We start from the raw sequence: 14256 nt of genomic DNA, 5'->3' as shown, positions 1-14256 counted from the left end.
TTGGGTCCGGTGACCCGACCTCGGAACAGTTCTGGGGAAGGGTTACCGGACCCGAAAAGTTAACCCTGCTTTTTCCTTCACTGATGCTGCCAGACCTGCTGATATATGTCCAACACCTTGTGAAAAAAAAGTCAAAAAATGGACAAAAAATAGATTCCCGAAAGAATGCATTTTTTTTAGCATAATGCATCTTTCCACTTGCTTTTATGTCTTGAGCTTAAATATCAAAGCAAATTTTTGTTAAGACGTGCAACGTGTACATAGAGAAAATGGCAACTGTACGTATGCAGTCACTTTGTGAACACACAGACAGGCAGAGACAGACAGACACACAAACATACACACACACACACAATCAAGTCGATAAGAGATTCCCAGGTTGGGAATGGAGGCAGACACAGAGCACAATCAATCAAGGCACTTTGCTGAAGAATGACAGAGAGGTTAGGGGTGAGGTATGATAGCCATAATGGAACAAAAGATAGACAGTTTAGCAATGAGTATGAACCCAGTACTGATGCATTCATCACTTAATTCAAGAACATTGCCTGAACAAGATGATCACACTATGTTCCCATGGTTACTGGAGCCCACTGCTCACTGCTAAAAGCTTCTGAAATAGTTCAATAGTTACTGAATATTTTGTGTGTTACCTTCTGCTGTCTTCAGTGCTTGTGATGTCCTTGTCGTGGTTATTACTGGTGCTTGTTTGCCAGAACCTGTCACCTCAGGAGTTTTATACTCTGAAATGAAATACAGGTCTCCGTTAGTGACTCGTGAACTGTCTGGTGATTTGGGGACCTCAATTCCTATCCACACAGATTTGTTTGTTCATGCAGAATATTGAAACACAGCCAAATACTAGGCCTTCCAAGTGCTTCTTTTCTGGAATTCCCTGGGACAACAGAATATACACAGCAGATGCTGAAGCAAAATCCTGTATCATTTCCTTTCAGATGATTTGATCTTTTAGGGCTGTATTTCATGCTAGTCCCTTAGTTCTCTGGTTGTTTAGTTTTCTTACACTTTACTGGCAGGGTTCCTTGTTGTTACTTATGGTTAACCAAGCTATTTCGCCATGAATGACCTTTCGATGATTGTGGTTGATTTCCTAATCCACGCACACAAACTTCAACTTTCGATTCACAGTTTTTATATCCCCTCCTTTCTAATTTGCGGCTGCCTTACTATGAGCCAATCAGCAATGTGTGATAATGAAAGCCGAAAGTACATGTATCACTTACAGGAAGTGGGAAACATCCAGGCCATTTTTAAAATACATTGGTAGCAAATATCCCATGGTGTTGTTTTGATGGCCGGAAAACCATAGCATGTACAAGCAAAAGTAGACTATTCAGCCCATTGAGTCTGCTGTGTCATTCAATGAGATCATGGCTCATATGGTAATCTTCAACTCCACTCTCTTGTCTTTGCCCCTGATTCCCTTACTGATTAAAATCCTGTTTATCTCAGAGTTGAATATACTTAATGACCCAACCTCAACTGCCCTCTATGGTAAAGAATTCCACTGATTCACTACCCTCAAAGAGAAGAAATTCCTCCTTATCTCTGTCTTAAAAAGGTGACCCCCTTACTCTGAAATGATGCCCTCTGCTCTTAGACTCTCCCAGAAGGGGAAATAAACTTCCCACGTCTGTTAGTGCCCTTAAGAAACATGTATGTTTCATTATGTAAAGTGGGTAGATGTTCAGACTAAAGGGAAGGGAGCAAATTCCACAGGTGAGGAGAGGGTTGGGGACAGGACAGGAGATAGATGGGGCAAGAGAGGTGAGGGAGAGGAAGAATGAAGAGAGAGGGGTTAGGAAGAGGAAGGGAAAAGAGAGGAAGAACAGTGAGACAAGGGGAGGTGGAAAAGACAGGAGATGAGCGAGGGGATGAGTGAGGGGCACAGAGAGGAGAGAGAGGGGAAGAGAAAAGAGGGGAAGGATGAGGACAGGAAAAAGAGGGGCAGGGAGAGGAGGGAGGATGAAGGGGATATGGGAAGAGACAGGAAAGGATGTCATAAGAAAGGAGAGGAGAGCTGAAAGGAGTGGTGGTTAGTGATGTTGAGCCAGTAAAATGGCTCACCAGCCAATAATTTCTCCCCCATATATGGCACTTATGATGGCAAAGAGATATAAAACCAGACTCCAATGCACCACCTTTTCATTCCTGCATTGCAATGGCTGACATGAGCTAGATGCAAATGGACCCTTTGAATTCTGTGTTTGGCAGGAACCCAGGCAATGAAAAGAGTGAATCTCACTGACCTGCATCTGCAAACCAGGTCCACTGGAATTAATATACTAACTGAGAAACTTCATAAGGTGGTAAAAAAATCATTTTTAGAAGTTAAATCTCATGAACTCGAATATAATTCTGTTCCTTATTGCAAATGCTGCTAACTGCTAAAATAGACAGGAAGCTGAAACATTTGTCTTGCACTCATCAGACAGATACGAGAATGTCAAATTTCAAACAGCTGCAACAATTTCTACAATAGGAGAAAAGAGTGCTGATTTGTTAGCACGTTGATTCTAATTGGCCGAGGAATTTCCATGGAGAATGCAAAGGGAAAACAGAAGGCTCCCAAGGAATTCAAAAAGACACAAGGCTTGACCGTATTCCTTTGCTTGTAGAGAGTTGATCCCCATGTATGAGGGTATGCCACGTCTAGAGGGCATAAATGAACCAATCAGCACTCTTCCTGCTGTGCTATAAATTCCTATGGTAATTTGAAATTTGCCATTCTTGCATTTGTTCTAGTGAGTGCACGACAAAAACTTTCAGAAAGATGTTTCTTTCTTCAATAATATTCAAGTTCTGTACTGCAAAGTGACCATTTGTCCACAATTCATAGTCCTTATTTGTAAATCTCTCCATGTCCTTGCCTTTTGCTGTCACTGTGAACACCTCCAATCCCTAATTGCCACCTGAATGCTGTCTTCCCATAATGCCAGCCTTCCCTTCAGTCATTAGCCTGTCTACTCAGCTCATTTTGCAAGCCTTCAGTTACATCTGTCCCACTCCTTGACACTCACTCCTTACACCATTTTACAGCTTTAAAAGACTTCTCAACCAAGGTTCACCTCATGTCCTCATCTACGAATTCTACATTCAGAGTGCATTACAAGTCAGCATTTGTGAACACACAGATGTTTTCTGCATCAAAGGCACTCTGTTGATTGGGCTCAGTGGTAGAAGCCTCATCTATGAGTTCACACGATCATCATAGAACCCCCTAAACCGCAAATAGAAGCCATTCAGCCCATCAAGTCTGCACTGACCCTCTGAAGAACATCCCACCTCCTGACTCCATCCCTGTAACCCCACATTTACTATGGCTAACCCACCTAGCCTGCACATCCCTTAATGCTATGGGCAAATTAGCATGGCCAATCTACCAGACCTGGACATCTTTGGACATCTGTGCTCAAAGGTTATGGGGTCAAGCCCTACTCCAGAGGCTCAAGCACTAGATCTCCTTTGGCACTTGGTTGAGGCTGCAGGAATGCAGCTCTGTTTTGGGATGGGGGGGTGCGGTGCCGTCTTTTGGATGAAATATTCCACCCTCTGGGCTGCATATGGGAGATCCTGTCGCACTTCTGTCCAAGAGAAGCAAACTGTTGTCCTATTCGATACATATCCCTCAAACCAGTACTGACCGAGTGTGATGATGCTGTCACTTTAAGAGGTTATGTTGTCCTGGTTTTTTTTCAAAGACAGCTTGTTAGGCAGAGGTCTCTAAGAAAGTAAACAATTTGCGAGGCCTTGGGGTTTCTTTTCAGTTGGAATATTGGAAGCAGCCTGGGTGTGGCCAGCTCTCACAAACCATGCTTTCTAGTTTTTTTTAGTTTTTCAGTTTAGTTTTGAGAAGAAGCTTTTGGGGTCTCAAAAGAGTTGGAAACTTCAGTGAATATCTCCTAGCTGTTAATTTCTCTGAATTTTCTTGATGTTTTTACCCTCCTGGATTAGAGAACTGCATGTGAGAATCTGTGTGTTAATTTGCCTTTTTACCACAGGGTGTGTTTATGGGATATTACTATGTTGGAAACAGTTAATTAGTAATAGTTACTATATTTGCTATTCTGTTAAGTTTTCCAATAGTTAAGTTATTTTAAATTCCTCTTTCTTTTGTTTGTGTAGTGTTTAAATTATTTGTGTTTTGCTTAACGTCGAGTAGTTTGATCAGTCGCATTACATCTAGAACATGGCACTTCGCATCTACCTTTAGAATGAGAAAAAGTTAGGGTCGAGGCTGCCTTGTAAAAATATTTTGAGGGGTTCTGGTCTGGTCAATAGTAAGAGCATATTAGTTAGGCCTCCCTGGGTGCAAAATGGCTGCCACATTGAAGTGACAATTGCAACAGCAATGGAACATTGGGCACGAAGCACCTTGGGACATGCTGGCCTTGAAAGAACGCTGTGATTGGTTGTTTTCCAATCACAGTATGCTGCTATCGATGCCAGCCTTACCTACACAAATAGCACCAGCATCTTCGTGGTGTCTGCAGTTGTGCTTTCCCCAGCCTAGGTTAAAACAGTCTGACAAGGACGCCTCTGTTCCTTCACAGTTCACGTTGTCCAGCAATATCGGGCCACGGCCATAGCCGAAGTAGCTCAACTCGGTTGCTGTAATGGCGCCCCCACATCCCAGCTGCCTGCAGACCACCGCCACGTTTTTAATATTCCACTCGTCGTCACACACGGTTCCCCAATTGTTGCCGTAGAAAATCTCCACTCGGCCTTGACAGCTGTTGTTACCATTCACCAGACGGATGGATCTGGCTGAAAACATTCCCAGATGATTATCAGTGTTCAGTCCTCACTTTTAAATGAGCATTTTAAACACTGCTTTCAAATAAATCAACCAATAGATGATTGCAATCTTGTTCTTTAATCAGGAAAGGGAAGGACAGTCCCAAGGAAATTTATATTCACATTTAGCCTCTTACAACCGCCCAGCATTAATACATTTTCTTTTGCTTTTGAGTCAAGCACGATTCAGTTTAATGGTAGGACATGCTGAGGTCTAAATGTCGGTCCCACTGCTAAATGCACAGGGTTTTGTCCTCTGTTCGGATTCCCTAAAGTAGAATGAGGTTCTCTAAAAGGCTAGTGAGGGGCCTAAGGAAGGATGTTCCAAATGGGGCTTTGGGGTCTTAAGTGGGATTACAAGCTGTGATCTGGGTGGGTGTTCTGAGGCAGTAATGACCGTCGTGGAGCTCTGCCCCTCTCCCTCCTGACCCACAGCTTTTTTTTCTGTCTCTGTTCTCATTACTCTGCTCCTGCACAGCACCTGCTCCCACCCCAATATCCTCAGAGCTCTCAGCAACGGGTCATGACAATTTCCAAGCTCCAAAATGGGGTCACAGTGGGCAAAACGTTTGCCCTAAGGCTAGTTGATGGACCTCTTGAGAAATCGTTTCCTGCTCAGCAGGTTGAGGTTATCTTGATTTCTGGATTCAGAAAGGTTCAAATACTCCCCCCTAACTCCCCCTACCACCCCCTGCCATTCCCCTACCCAATGCAATAGGCCCAACTCTTGCCAGACCTAGCACCTCACCAGGGACATGCGAATCTTGTATGTGGAGGTGACACATTCATTCCCCTTGTGGGACGATCAGTCCATGGGGCCCTGACAGGTCATAACGGCTCATCTTAACATCGCAGCCCAGGCCTTAAGTCTGGGGGCTGCCTTTCTGGGCATGTTCCAGAACTCAGAAAACAGTCTCTGATTATTTGTCTCACACTTATGACTAATTCACCAAAAGGTGTAAATTGAAGCAGATCCTGCCTTACTGGACAGAGGTGAACATGCAGGTTCGGGGCAACAGACGTGGGTCAAACATTGTGGAAACATTACAAGTGGATGGACATGCTAGAGGTTTGTTTCATTATTTTCAATGTTTAGGAAGTACTTCAGCTGAGCATTTTCCCAGGAAATGAAATGGGTGCAGCAAGAATCTATAATAGGGTAGATTACACACGGCCCACAGAAGAAGCAGGAAGCTACTTACTCACTTCTTACAGTCTCAAGCCTTCACAATAATACGTTTAATTTGAGCCACAACTTATTGTGGCTGACATGACAACAACAACTTTAAATCTTAATTGAATGAAAAATTGTTAAGTTTACCAGTCTGGGGAGTTGTGAGTTTCGTGGTTGTAAGCTGTTCAGAAACATGGTCTGTCACATCTGTAACTAAACGGAATGAGATTTCATTAATTGTACTCCTTGAACAATTTGAAGAGACAGCAACTTATATGTAAAAAAGGGAGTCTGGATTCCTTTTCCCATCTTCTCTGAAGTCTGGAATCAGCAGGCTCTGTCTGTTTATCCTACCAACTGATTACAAAGGTCTCTCTTTCTCAGCCTCTCCCCTCTCCTGAGGTGTGGTAACCCTCAGGTTAAACCACCCCCAGTTGTCTCTCTCTATTGAGAGAACAGCCCTATGGTCCTGTGGGACTATGGCCACATTACCTTACCTCTCACCCAGCCAGGGTTGCTCAACCTTCAGTCTCTTGGTAAATTTCAGCCCCAGAAATAACTGGATTTGGGCAAAGTTAAACACTTTGAAGTTGAACCCGAGCAGAAGCAGTGGGCCAGGTTTGGTGAGGTTGGAGGATAAGGGAAATTGGGTACAAAGTGAATCACTGTTAACAGCAGGATTGGTTATTGAACCTTTATGAGGAGGCTGCGTGTTAGCATTTTTTAATAAAGTTTCAATAGAGGGCAGGAAAGGTCAGATACATAAGGACTGAGTCTAAGCAGAGCTGCCCGAGGGGGAGAACGCGTCTTTCCTCCAGGTCCAAGATGGTAAACATGTAAACAAATCCCCTTCCATGATGAGTCTGATCTGCCAGTTCCAAGATCTCCAATTGACCCCATTGCTATCACCACTCCTTCACACCATCATCAGTGACTGTCCCCAGCTCAATACTGCTCCTCCCAGCTCAATACTGTCTTCACCTCACGCGCCCCCCCCACCCATCTCAATCTCAAACACAATTGCATATCCCACCCACACTCCGTTCCAGCACTCCACCTCACCCCCACAAAACCAAATTGCAGCCTTTCCTATTGGACATTAATCAGGCTAGTCATTGGAAAACACATCAATAATGTATTCTGAAAGGCCCTCAAGTTAAACTTCAGACTGTTCAGGGAAACCTGCACTTCCAGATTTTCTGACCGCAGTTCCAGCTCCCAGCTTGGAGATGCTAACTCTGTACATATCTGGGACTGAGTGTCAATGGCTGGTTTCCTCACAGAGGCCTCAAAATTGACTGCATCCTGCATTGTACTACAGCCATAGGCACAATATTCTCAGCTGGGACTGGACAGTGACTAGACAGTGACTGGACAGTGATTTAGTTGAGGAAAATGGGCTGGATTTTAGTTCTCCTGCCTGTAGCTCTGGAGAAATGAAGACTATTGCTGTAGCTGGACCTTCCTCTGCTCTCAGAGCTCACTCACTGGGGAAGCAGGTAGGCATATTTCCAAATTCTGCTCCATCCTGCTTGAGGGGAAACAATGACACAGTGCCAAGATAACTAGACTAGCAACGTACAGGCCAAACTATCCATGAATTCAAATCCCACCAAGGCAGCTGGTGGTATTTAAATTCAATTAATAATCATGGCACTGTAAACAAGTGGAATTCCTTACTGCAGAGGCTGGGTCATTAAGTATATTCAAAACTGAAAAAGATTTTTAATCAATACTGGAATCGAGGGTTATAGGGAAGAGGTAGGAGAGCAGAAGTGAGGATAATCAGATCATGATCTCATTGAATGGTAGAACAGACTTGAATGGCCTAATTGTGCTCTCGTGTGTTATGGTCTAAGTCCTATGAAACTATCATTGATATTGTAAATGCCCATTTGTCTTTAGGAAGGAAGTCTGCCATCCTTAGCTGGTCTAGCCTACAAGTGACTCTAGACAGTAATGTGGTTGGCTGTGAAATGGCTTCAGCAAGCCACTCGGTTCAGGGCAATTAGGGATGGGTCATAAATATCGACTTTGGCAGTAATTCCCACAATGCAAAGCACTGAACTGAAAGACTGCCCAAATGTCACCTGACACAATCAGCTGACTGCTCGGAACAATAGAATGACACAGTTTAGGAGGAGGCCATTTGCACCATTGTGTCCATGCTGGCCCTTTGAAGGTGCTATCCAATTAATCCATTCTCCTGTCTGTTTGCTCACTGGCTCCTTCTTAAATGCTTCCCTTTTAAGTTTTTAGTCAATTCCCTTTCAGAAGTTATTTTTAAATCTGCTTTCACTAGCTAGGCTGCTCCAAAGCAATCTGAAATATAGACTTTCTGACCTCAACAGATGAGGGGGTGATTTTGCCACTTTCCACTCACGAGTGGTGAACTGATGGATCGTGTTGCTCGGCTACTACAGAAAATTTTATTGCTTTCAGTTGGAATTCAGCAAGTTTACTGAGTTTACATAAAGGGCTTCTTACTGTGAAGGGTACTCGTAGTAGATTCGGTCCCAGTGTGGTCTGCAGCAAGTGTAATGGACGAAACATCTGGAGCTGTTTTGGGAGCCCAAGAATCTTAAAGTTAAAAAAAGAAGAACTATCACATAATGAGTGGGATGCTGAGCACGAGAGTCGATATTTGACAGCAATGTACAGTCTAACTGCTCAGAATTACAGCAGTGGTTTGTACTTACATAGTACTTTTAATGGAAAAACGCACTTTGCAACATGGGGAAAAGGGACATTGGCAGATTCAGATTGATCAACACACACACACACACATATAGGGCTGCTGTTTGTGGGGGAGGGAGAGAGAAGTCATTCTGCTCAATAAGACAAAGCAGTAACAAGCTGTGGGTGACCTGAAGCAGGTCAGGGCTGGACTGCTGGCCTTCTGGAGGAGGAAGGCTGGCCAATCTGATTACATACTGGCAACTCCGGCAGAGTCAAAACTGCAGGAGTGGGCACTGCCAGGAGGATTTTAAGAACAGGCAGGAAGGAACAAAGAGGTTGGAACATCCTGGATGGGGAAGGGAATGTACCCCACCCCCCCAACAGATAGGGTTCCATCCCCTCCCCAAAAGAGGCATCCCACTGACCCCCTCCCACCCCCGACAATCTGAACTTTTCCACAAAATTATTTTTAAAAAACAGTCTCTGAAATTCACCCGTCTACCCACACCAGGCAGTTTGTGATGTGGACAGCATAGTGTTTGTGCTAGTTGGGTTTGTGAACAAGCTGAGTTGCTTATTAACTATTTAATTTTAATAAGTGACAGAAGGGTTACTGAATTTCCACTCCCCACTGGACCATGGCGAACAAGTCCAGCAGGGGTAGGAAAGTTGGGGAGAGCTGGCCGTTGACATGGTTTACAGAATCCCACAGCCTCACCGTAAACAAGCCCAGCAGGGAACATAAAATCCAACACAGTAAGATCCCATAATGGGCCTAAATACTTTTCAGTTTGTTTTACAATCCTATTTTCTCTAGCTTTTAAACGTGTGTGGATTCATGTTAACTTCTTGGCACCTGTGACATTTACAAGACTGTGAACTGCATTCTTTTTAAATTCATCCATGAGGTTTATTTTTCTGGCTGGACCAGCATTTCTTGCCCGTCCCTAGTTGCCCTTGAGAAAATGGTGGTGAGCTGCCTTCTTGAACCACTCCAGTCCACCTGCTGCAGGTAGACCCACAATATCGTGAGGGAAGGAGTTTAGTGATTGCTGCAAATACCAAGAGGAGGTTTGTGATAGATCAGACCAATTATGGTGCTTCAATAATGCTTCCAGGATCTGTGATGCTCTCGTAAGCTCTGCAGGACTCTGCAAAACGCATGTAAAGATTTGTGGTGGAGTGTGCACGTTCCTCAGCCTTGGCCTTATGACGGTTCCTAAAAGCTCACCCTGAGTCCTTTTCACAGGCCACACTGTGAGCAGCAGAGTGGAAGAAAGGAGGCATTTAACAAATGCCCTTTCTGTCTGGTCCATCCCAGAGCAATCAGACATCTGACTGAGGTACCAGTGAACACAATAACAATTCCTCAAATGCCCAACATCCAACACCTTCCCATCTCTCTTGTATCCATTTGCCACAAAACACAAATAAACATTCCAAATGAAATGTATTAATTCAACTACACCAAACATCAACTAATTATCCTTGTGCATTACATAATCACCCATGTTCCCTGTGCCTTTGCCCCAGTACTCCTACTAAATGTGATCCCAGTGACTACACTGTGGCTGGTGGAAAGTTGCAGAACGCTGGGATCCACAGTGATCCTGGCAGAAACCTGGGTTTACTTAGCAGTGAGCTAGGCATGTGTGACATCAGGCTGAGCATCCAGCACAGCTCCCAGTCTCTGGTGGATTCCGGGGGAAGCTGAGGTCCCAATCAGCAGATGCTGCATTGTGTTCGAGTCCAAGTTCTATGCCAATGTCCTGTGCCAAGTTGGTGCTAGACTCCTCCATGTTCCTTGACCCTGGACACAGGCTTTCTGCCAGACTGGCCAACACATCAAGCATTTCATTGTGTGAATCCATCAGCTTCTTTCTGTAACTTCCCCTCTCAAAGTGCTCATCTGATTCCTTCAGTAGGGCCAATGTATAAGATCAGGTCTCAGTGCTCCCCTTTCCTGATGTGCCGGCTCGAGACTGCTCTACATTCAATGGCGCAGATCTGATCTCAGAGATATTCTTCAAACTGTTCACAGTGACAGTGTCAGAGCCAACAGCTGAGAACGAGAGATTGAGTGGCGAGTGTTTTTCCTTCATTACTGCCATTTGGGTCTTCCATTTCTTCCTGTTCCACCCCTGCCTGGCCAGGAAGCAGTTCTTGGGTAGCTGAAAGGAGAAAGGCACAAGGATAGGAGTAAGAGGTTCATGTTGAATCAGCTTGGCAAGCAGGAAGGGTTATAGCCTGAGGGAGAAGTGGGATGGAAAAATGACAAGTAGGTTTGTACCTACTGTCATCTGCAATCACTTCAGCCCCATTGACACTCCAATGTTGGCAAACACCATCACTCATCACTTGAGTAGGTGGAGTACAGAAATGGAGCAGTCTCTATCCCCCACTGCAGGAAATCCCCTATTGCCTCTGGCGATGTGAGAGAGATGAAGGGTGTCACTTAGGGCCTGGGACAGGAGGGTACATCAGAGTCCAATCACCAGGGCTCTAGGAGGCCCAAGGTGCTCAGATCAGGGGCCTGGCCAGGAGCAGAACCTTGACTTTGTGATTAAAGGACATGTCCTGGTGTCAATGAACATTGTGCTTGGATGATGAGGCTGCCATGGTTGAACAGCTGGTAATTTGTGTAAATTGTGAGATGCGGAGTGAAGTTTTCATTTACTCATTCATGGGATGTAAACATTTCTGGGTCAGCCAACATTCATTGCCCATCCCTGATTGCCCAGAGGGTTTTAGAAGTCAGGAATATTGCCATGGGCTTGGAGGCACATATAAACCAGACCAAATAAGGACAGCAGAATCCCCTTCCCTAAAGGGCATTCATGTGTTTTTACAATATTTGACACAGTATCCTTAAATTGAACTTTTTAAAATCAAATTTCATCACCTGTTATGGTGGGATTTAAACCAACAGCCACAGAATATTCATCTCATATGCGGGATTTTATGAATCCAGCGAGCGAACCAATCCACCACCACCTCCTTCGCACTGCTAAGTGAATGAGGGTGAAATATGAATGTTTGGAACAAGCTGGGACCAGATATTGGTGGATGCTTGGGCCATGCTGCCTTAAGCAGTATCTGGGATATGACATTGAATGATACATTTACCGACCTCTAAGATTCACGTTAAGTTGACTGAACATCTTCTGGCACTGCATCCAAGTCCTCAAGGCATTTACTCAAAGGATATCTTCTCCTCTTTCCCTCTGAGGGCTTGTTTGGAGGGCCTGCTTGTTCTTTGCAGTTTGATTGCCTCTTTCCTCTTCTGCAGCTCTATATCAAGGCAGGGCAGCATCGTAGAGTCTCTGCCCATGTTATGCCATTTTATGTCACATCAAAATTACTTTTGGAGTGACTTCCAGCATCTGGTCCAGCCATAGTGCACCTCACCTTCCCCTTCAAGTTAAAACTTGTGCTAACCTGTGATGAGTTTGAGACCCCATGCTCAATTGTATACTCATCAATGTACTTAGCGCTTACAAGCACCCTGCATCAGAATAGACAAGCAATCCCACATGAGTCCCACAATCAGTCTCAGAGGATTTGAAGCATTGATGATCAAATCTTTTTGTGCAATGCATTTAGCTTCGTAAATTAACATTGCATTTACTAATACTCAGCATGCTTCATACTTCAGTGACGTATTCACCCACGAACACAAGAGGGGAAACCATATGAATTTAGTTGGAGAGCGAGAGAAAACTGGTATATTTTCATTTTAAGGGAGGGAAGGGATGATAAATTGAGTTGTGGCTTGCTTTACAATGAAATGACCACCATGCAAATTGTTTGGTGAAAGCATTACCTGCACAGATGGTTTGGTGAAAGCATTACCTGCACAGATGACTCCTGCATCTTCATGGTGCCCGCAATTATGTACACCCCATCCCAGACTGCTACAGCTCAATAGTGATGGCTCAGTCCCGTCACAGTTGACGTTGTCCAATAGAATCAGTCCTTTGCCATATCCGAAATAAGAGTTAGTGGTGGAAGATATCGCTGTGCCACAGCCCATCTGCTGGCACACGACTTTGGCATCATTCATGCCCCAGTCATCGTCACAAATTGTTCCCCACTGTCCTCTGTACTTAATCTCCACTCTGCCTTGACAGGAATTGTAGCCATTAACTAGTCGAATATTGCCTTCCCCTGAAAGGAGAAGGAACAGTTAATTTCCAAACTGAGAAGTTCATTTCGACTTATACATTTAAAGACTTCAGCAACTTCTTCATCAACCTTCTCCAGGCAGGTTGTTTGTCTGTTCTCTGTTACACTGAATACCACACAGAGTACAGTATGCAGTAATAACCCGAATAACAGGTACTATTAGCAACACAATGTGGTGGAGACATGTGGACTCAATGTGAATTTTCTCACCCCAGTTTATTCCCCTCCACTCTGCAATTGTTGAATGTTGCTGGAAAGTGGTCTCTTGGGCTGCCTGCCTCAGGCTGGTGAGCAAATTTTGTTAATGAGCTGGAATAATGTTTGGTGGTTGGTCTATCTACCCATGGAATTGCATGTACCAGGGCAGTCTGCAATTGCACGCACCAGTCCAGTCTGCAATTGCACGTACCAGTCCAGTCTGCAATTGCACGTACCAGTGCAGTCAGCAATTACACATACCAGTGCAGTCTGCAATTACACATACCAGCGCAGTCTGCAATTGCACGTACCAGTCCAGTCTGCAATTGCACGTACCAGTGCAGTCTGCAATTGCACGTACCAGCGCAGTCTGCAATTACACGTACCAGCGCAGTCTGCAATTACACATACTAGTGCAGTCTGCAATTACACGTACCAGCGCAGTCTGCAATTACACGTACCAGTGCAGTCTGCAATTACACATACCAGCGCAGTCTGCAATTGCACGTACCAGTGCAGTCTGCAATTACATGTACCAGGGCAGTCTGCAATTATAGATACCAGCTCAGTCTGCAATTGCAAGTACCAGTGCAGTCTGCAATTGCATGTACCAGTGCAGTCTGCAATTACACATACCAGTGCAGTCTACAATTGCACGTACCAGTGCAGTCTGCAATTGGATTTACCAGGGCAGTCTGCAATTACATGTACAAGGGCAGTCTGCAATTACATGTACAAGGGCAGTCTGCAATTGCACATACCAGTGCAGTCTGCAATTGCACGAACCAGTGCAGTCTGCAATTACACATACCAGTGCAGTTTGCAATTACACATACCAGTGCAGTCTGCAATTGCACGTACCAGTGCAGTCTGCAATTACACATACCATTGCAGTCTTCAATTACACGTACCAGTGCAGTCTGCAATTGCACGTACCAGTGCAGTCTGCAATTGCACGTACCAGTGCAGTCTACAATTGCACGTACCAGTGCAGTCTGCAATTGCATGTACCAGGGCAGTCTGCAATTACATGTACCAGTGCAGTCTGCAATTACACATACCAGTGCAGTCTGCAATTGCATGTACCAGTGCAGTCTGCAATTGCATGTACCAGTGCAGTCTGCAATTACACATACCAGTGCAGTCTGCAATTATACATACCAGCGCAGTCTGCAATTGCAAGTACCAGTGGAGTCTGCAAT

At 44.6% G+C, this 14256-nt stretch overlaps 1 protein-coding gene across 1 annotated transcript in view; it reads right to left on the bottom strand.

Annotated features, from left to right (window-relative positions):
• Nucleotides 1-14256, bottom strand: part of LOC125486130 (scavenger receptor cysteine-rich domain-containing group B protein) — a 39680-nt gene that overhangs the window by 20717 nt on the left and 4707 nt on the right. The window contains exons 3-7 of the mRNA XM_048612393.1: nucleotides 12524-12838; nucleotides 8480-8572; nucleotides 6140-6205; nucleotides 4477-4788; nucleotides 654-743 (exon numbers count right to left, since the gene is read on the bottom strand). Of these exons, the coding sequence (XP_048468350.1) occupies nucleotides 654-743; nucleotides 4477-4788; nucleotides 6140-6205; nucleotides 8480-8572; nucleotides 12524-12838 (876 nt within the window). The remainder of the gene's footprint in view (nucleotides 1-653; nucleotides 744-4476; nucleotides 4789-6139; nucleotides 6206-8479; nucleotides 8573-12523; nucleotides 12839-14256) is intronic.

This window comes from Rhincodon typus, chromosome 26 (genome assembly GCF_021869965.1).
Source record: "Rhincodon typus isolate 14 chromosome 26, sRhiTyp1.1, whole genome shotgun sequence".
In the NCBI taxonomy this organism is placed as follows: Eukaryota; Metazoa; Chordata; class Chondrichthyes; order Orectolobiformes; family Rhincodontidae; genus Rhincodon; species Rhincodon typus.
The sequence above is the reverse complement of the archived record's forward strand: the minus strand, read 5'-3'. Positions and strand labels throughout refer to the sequence as shown.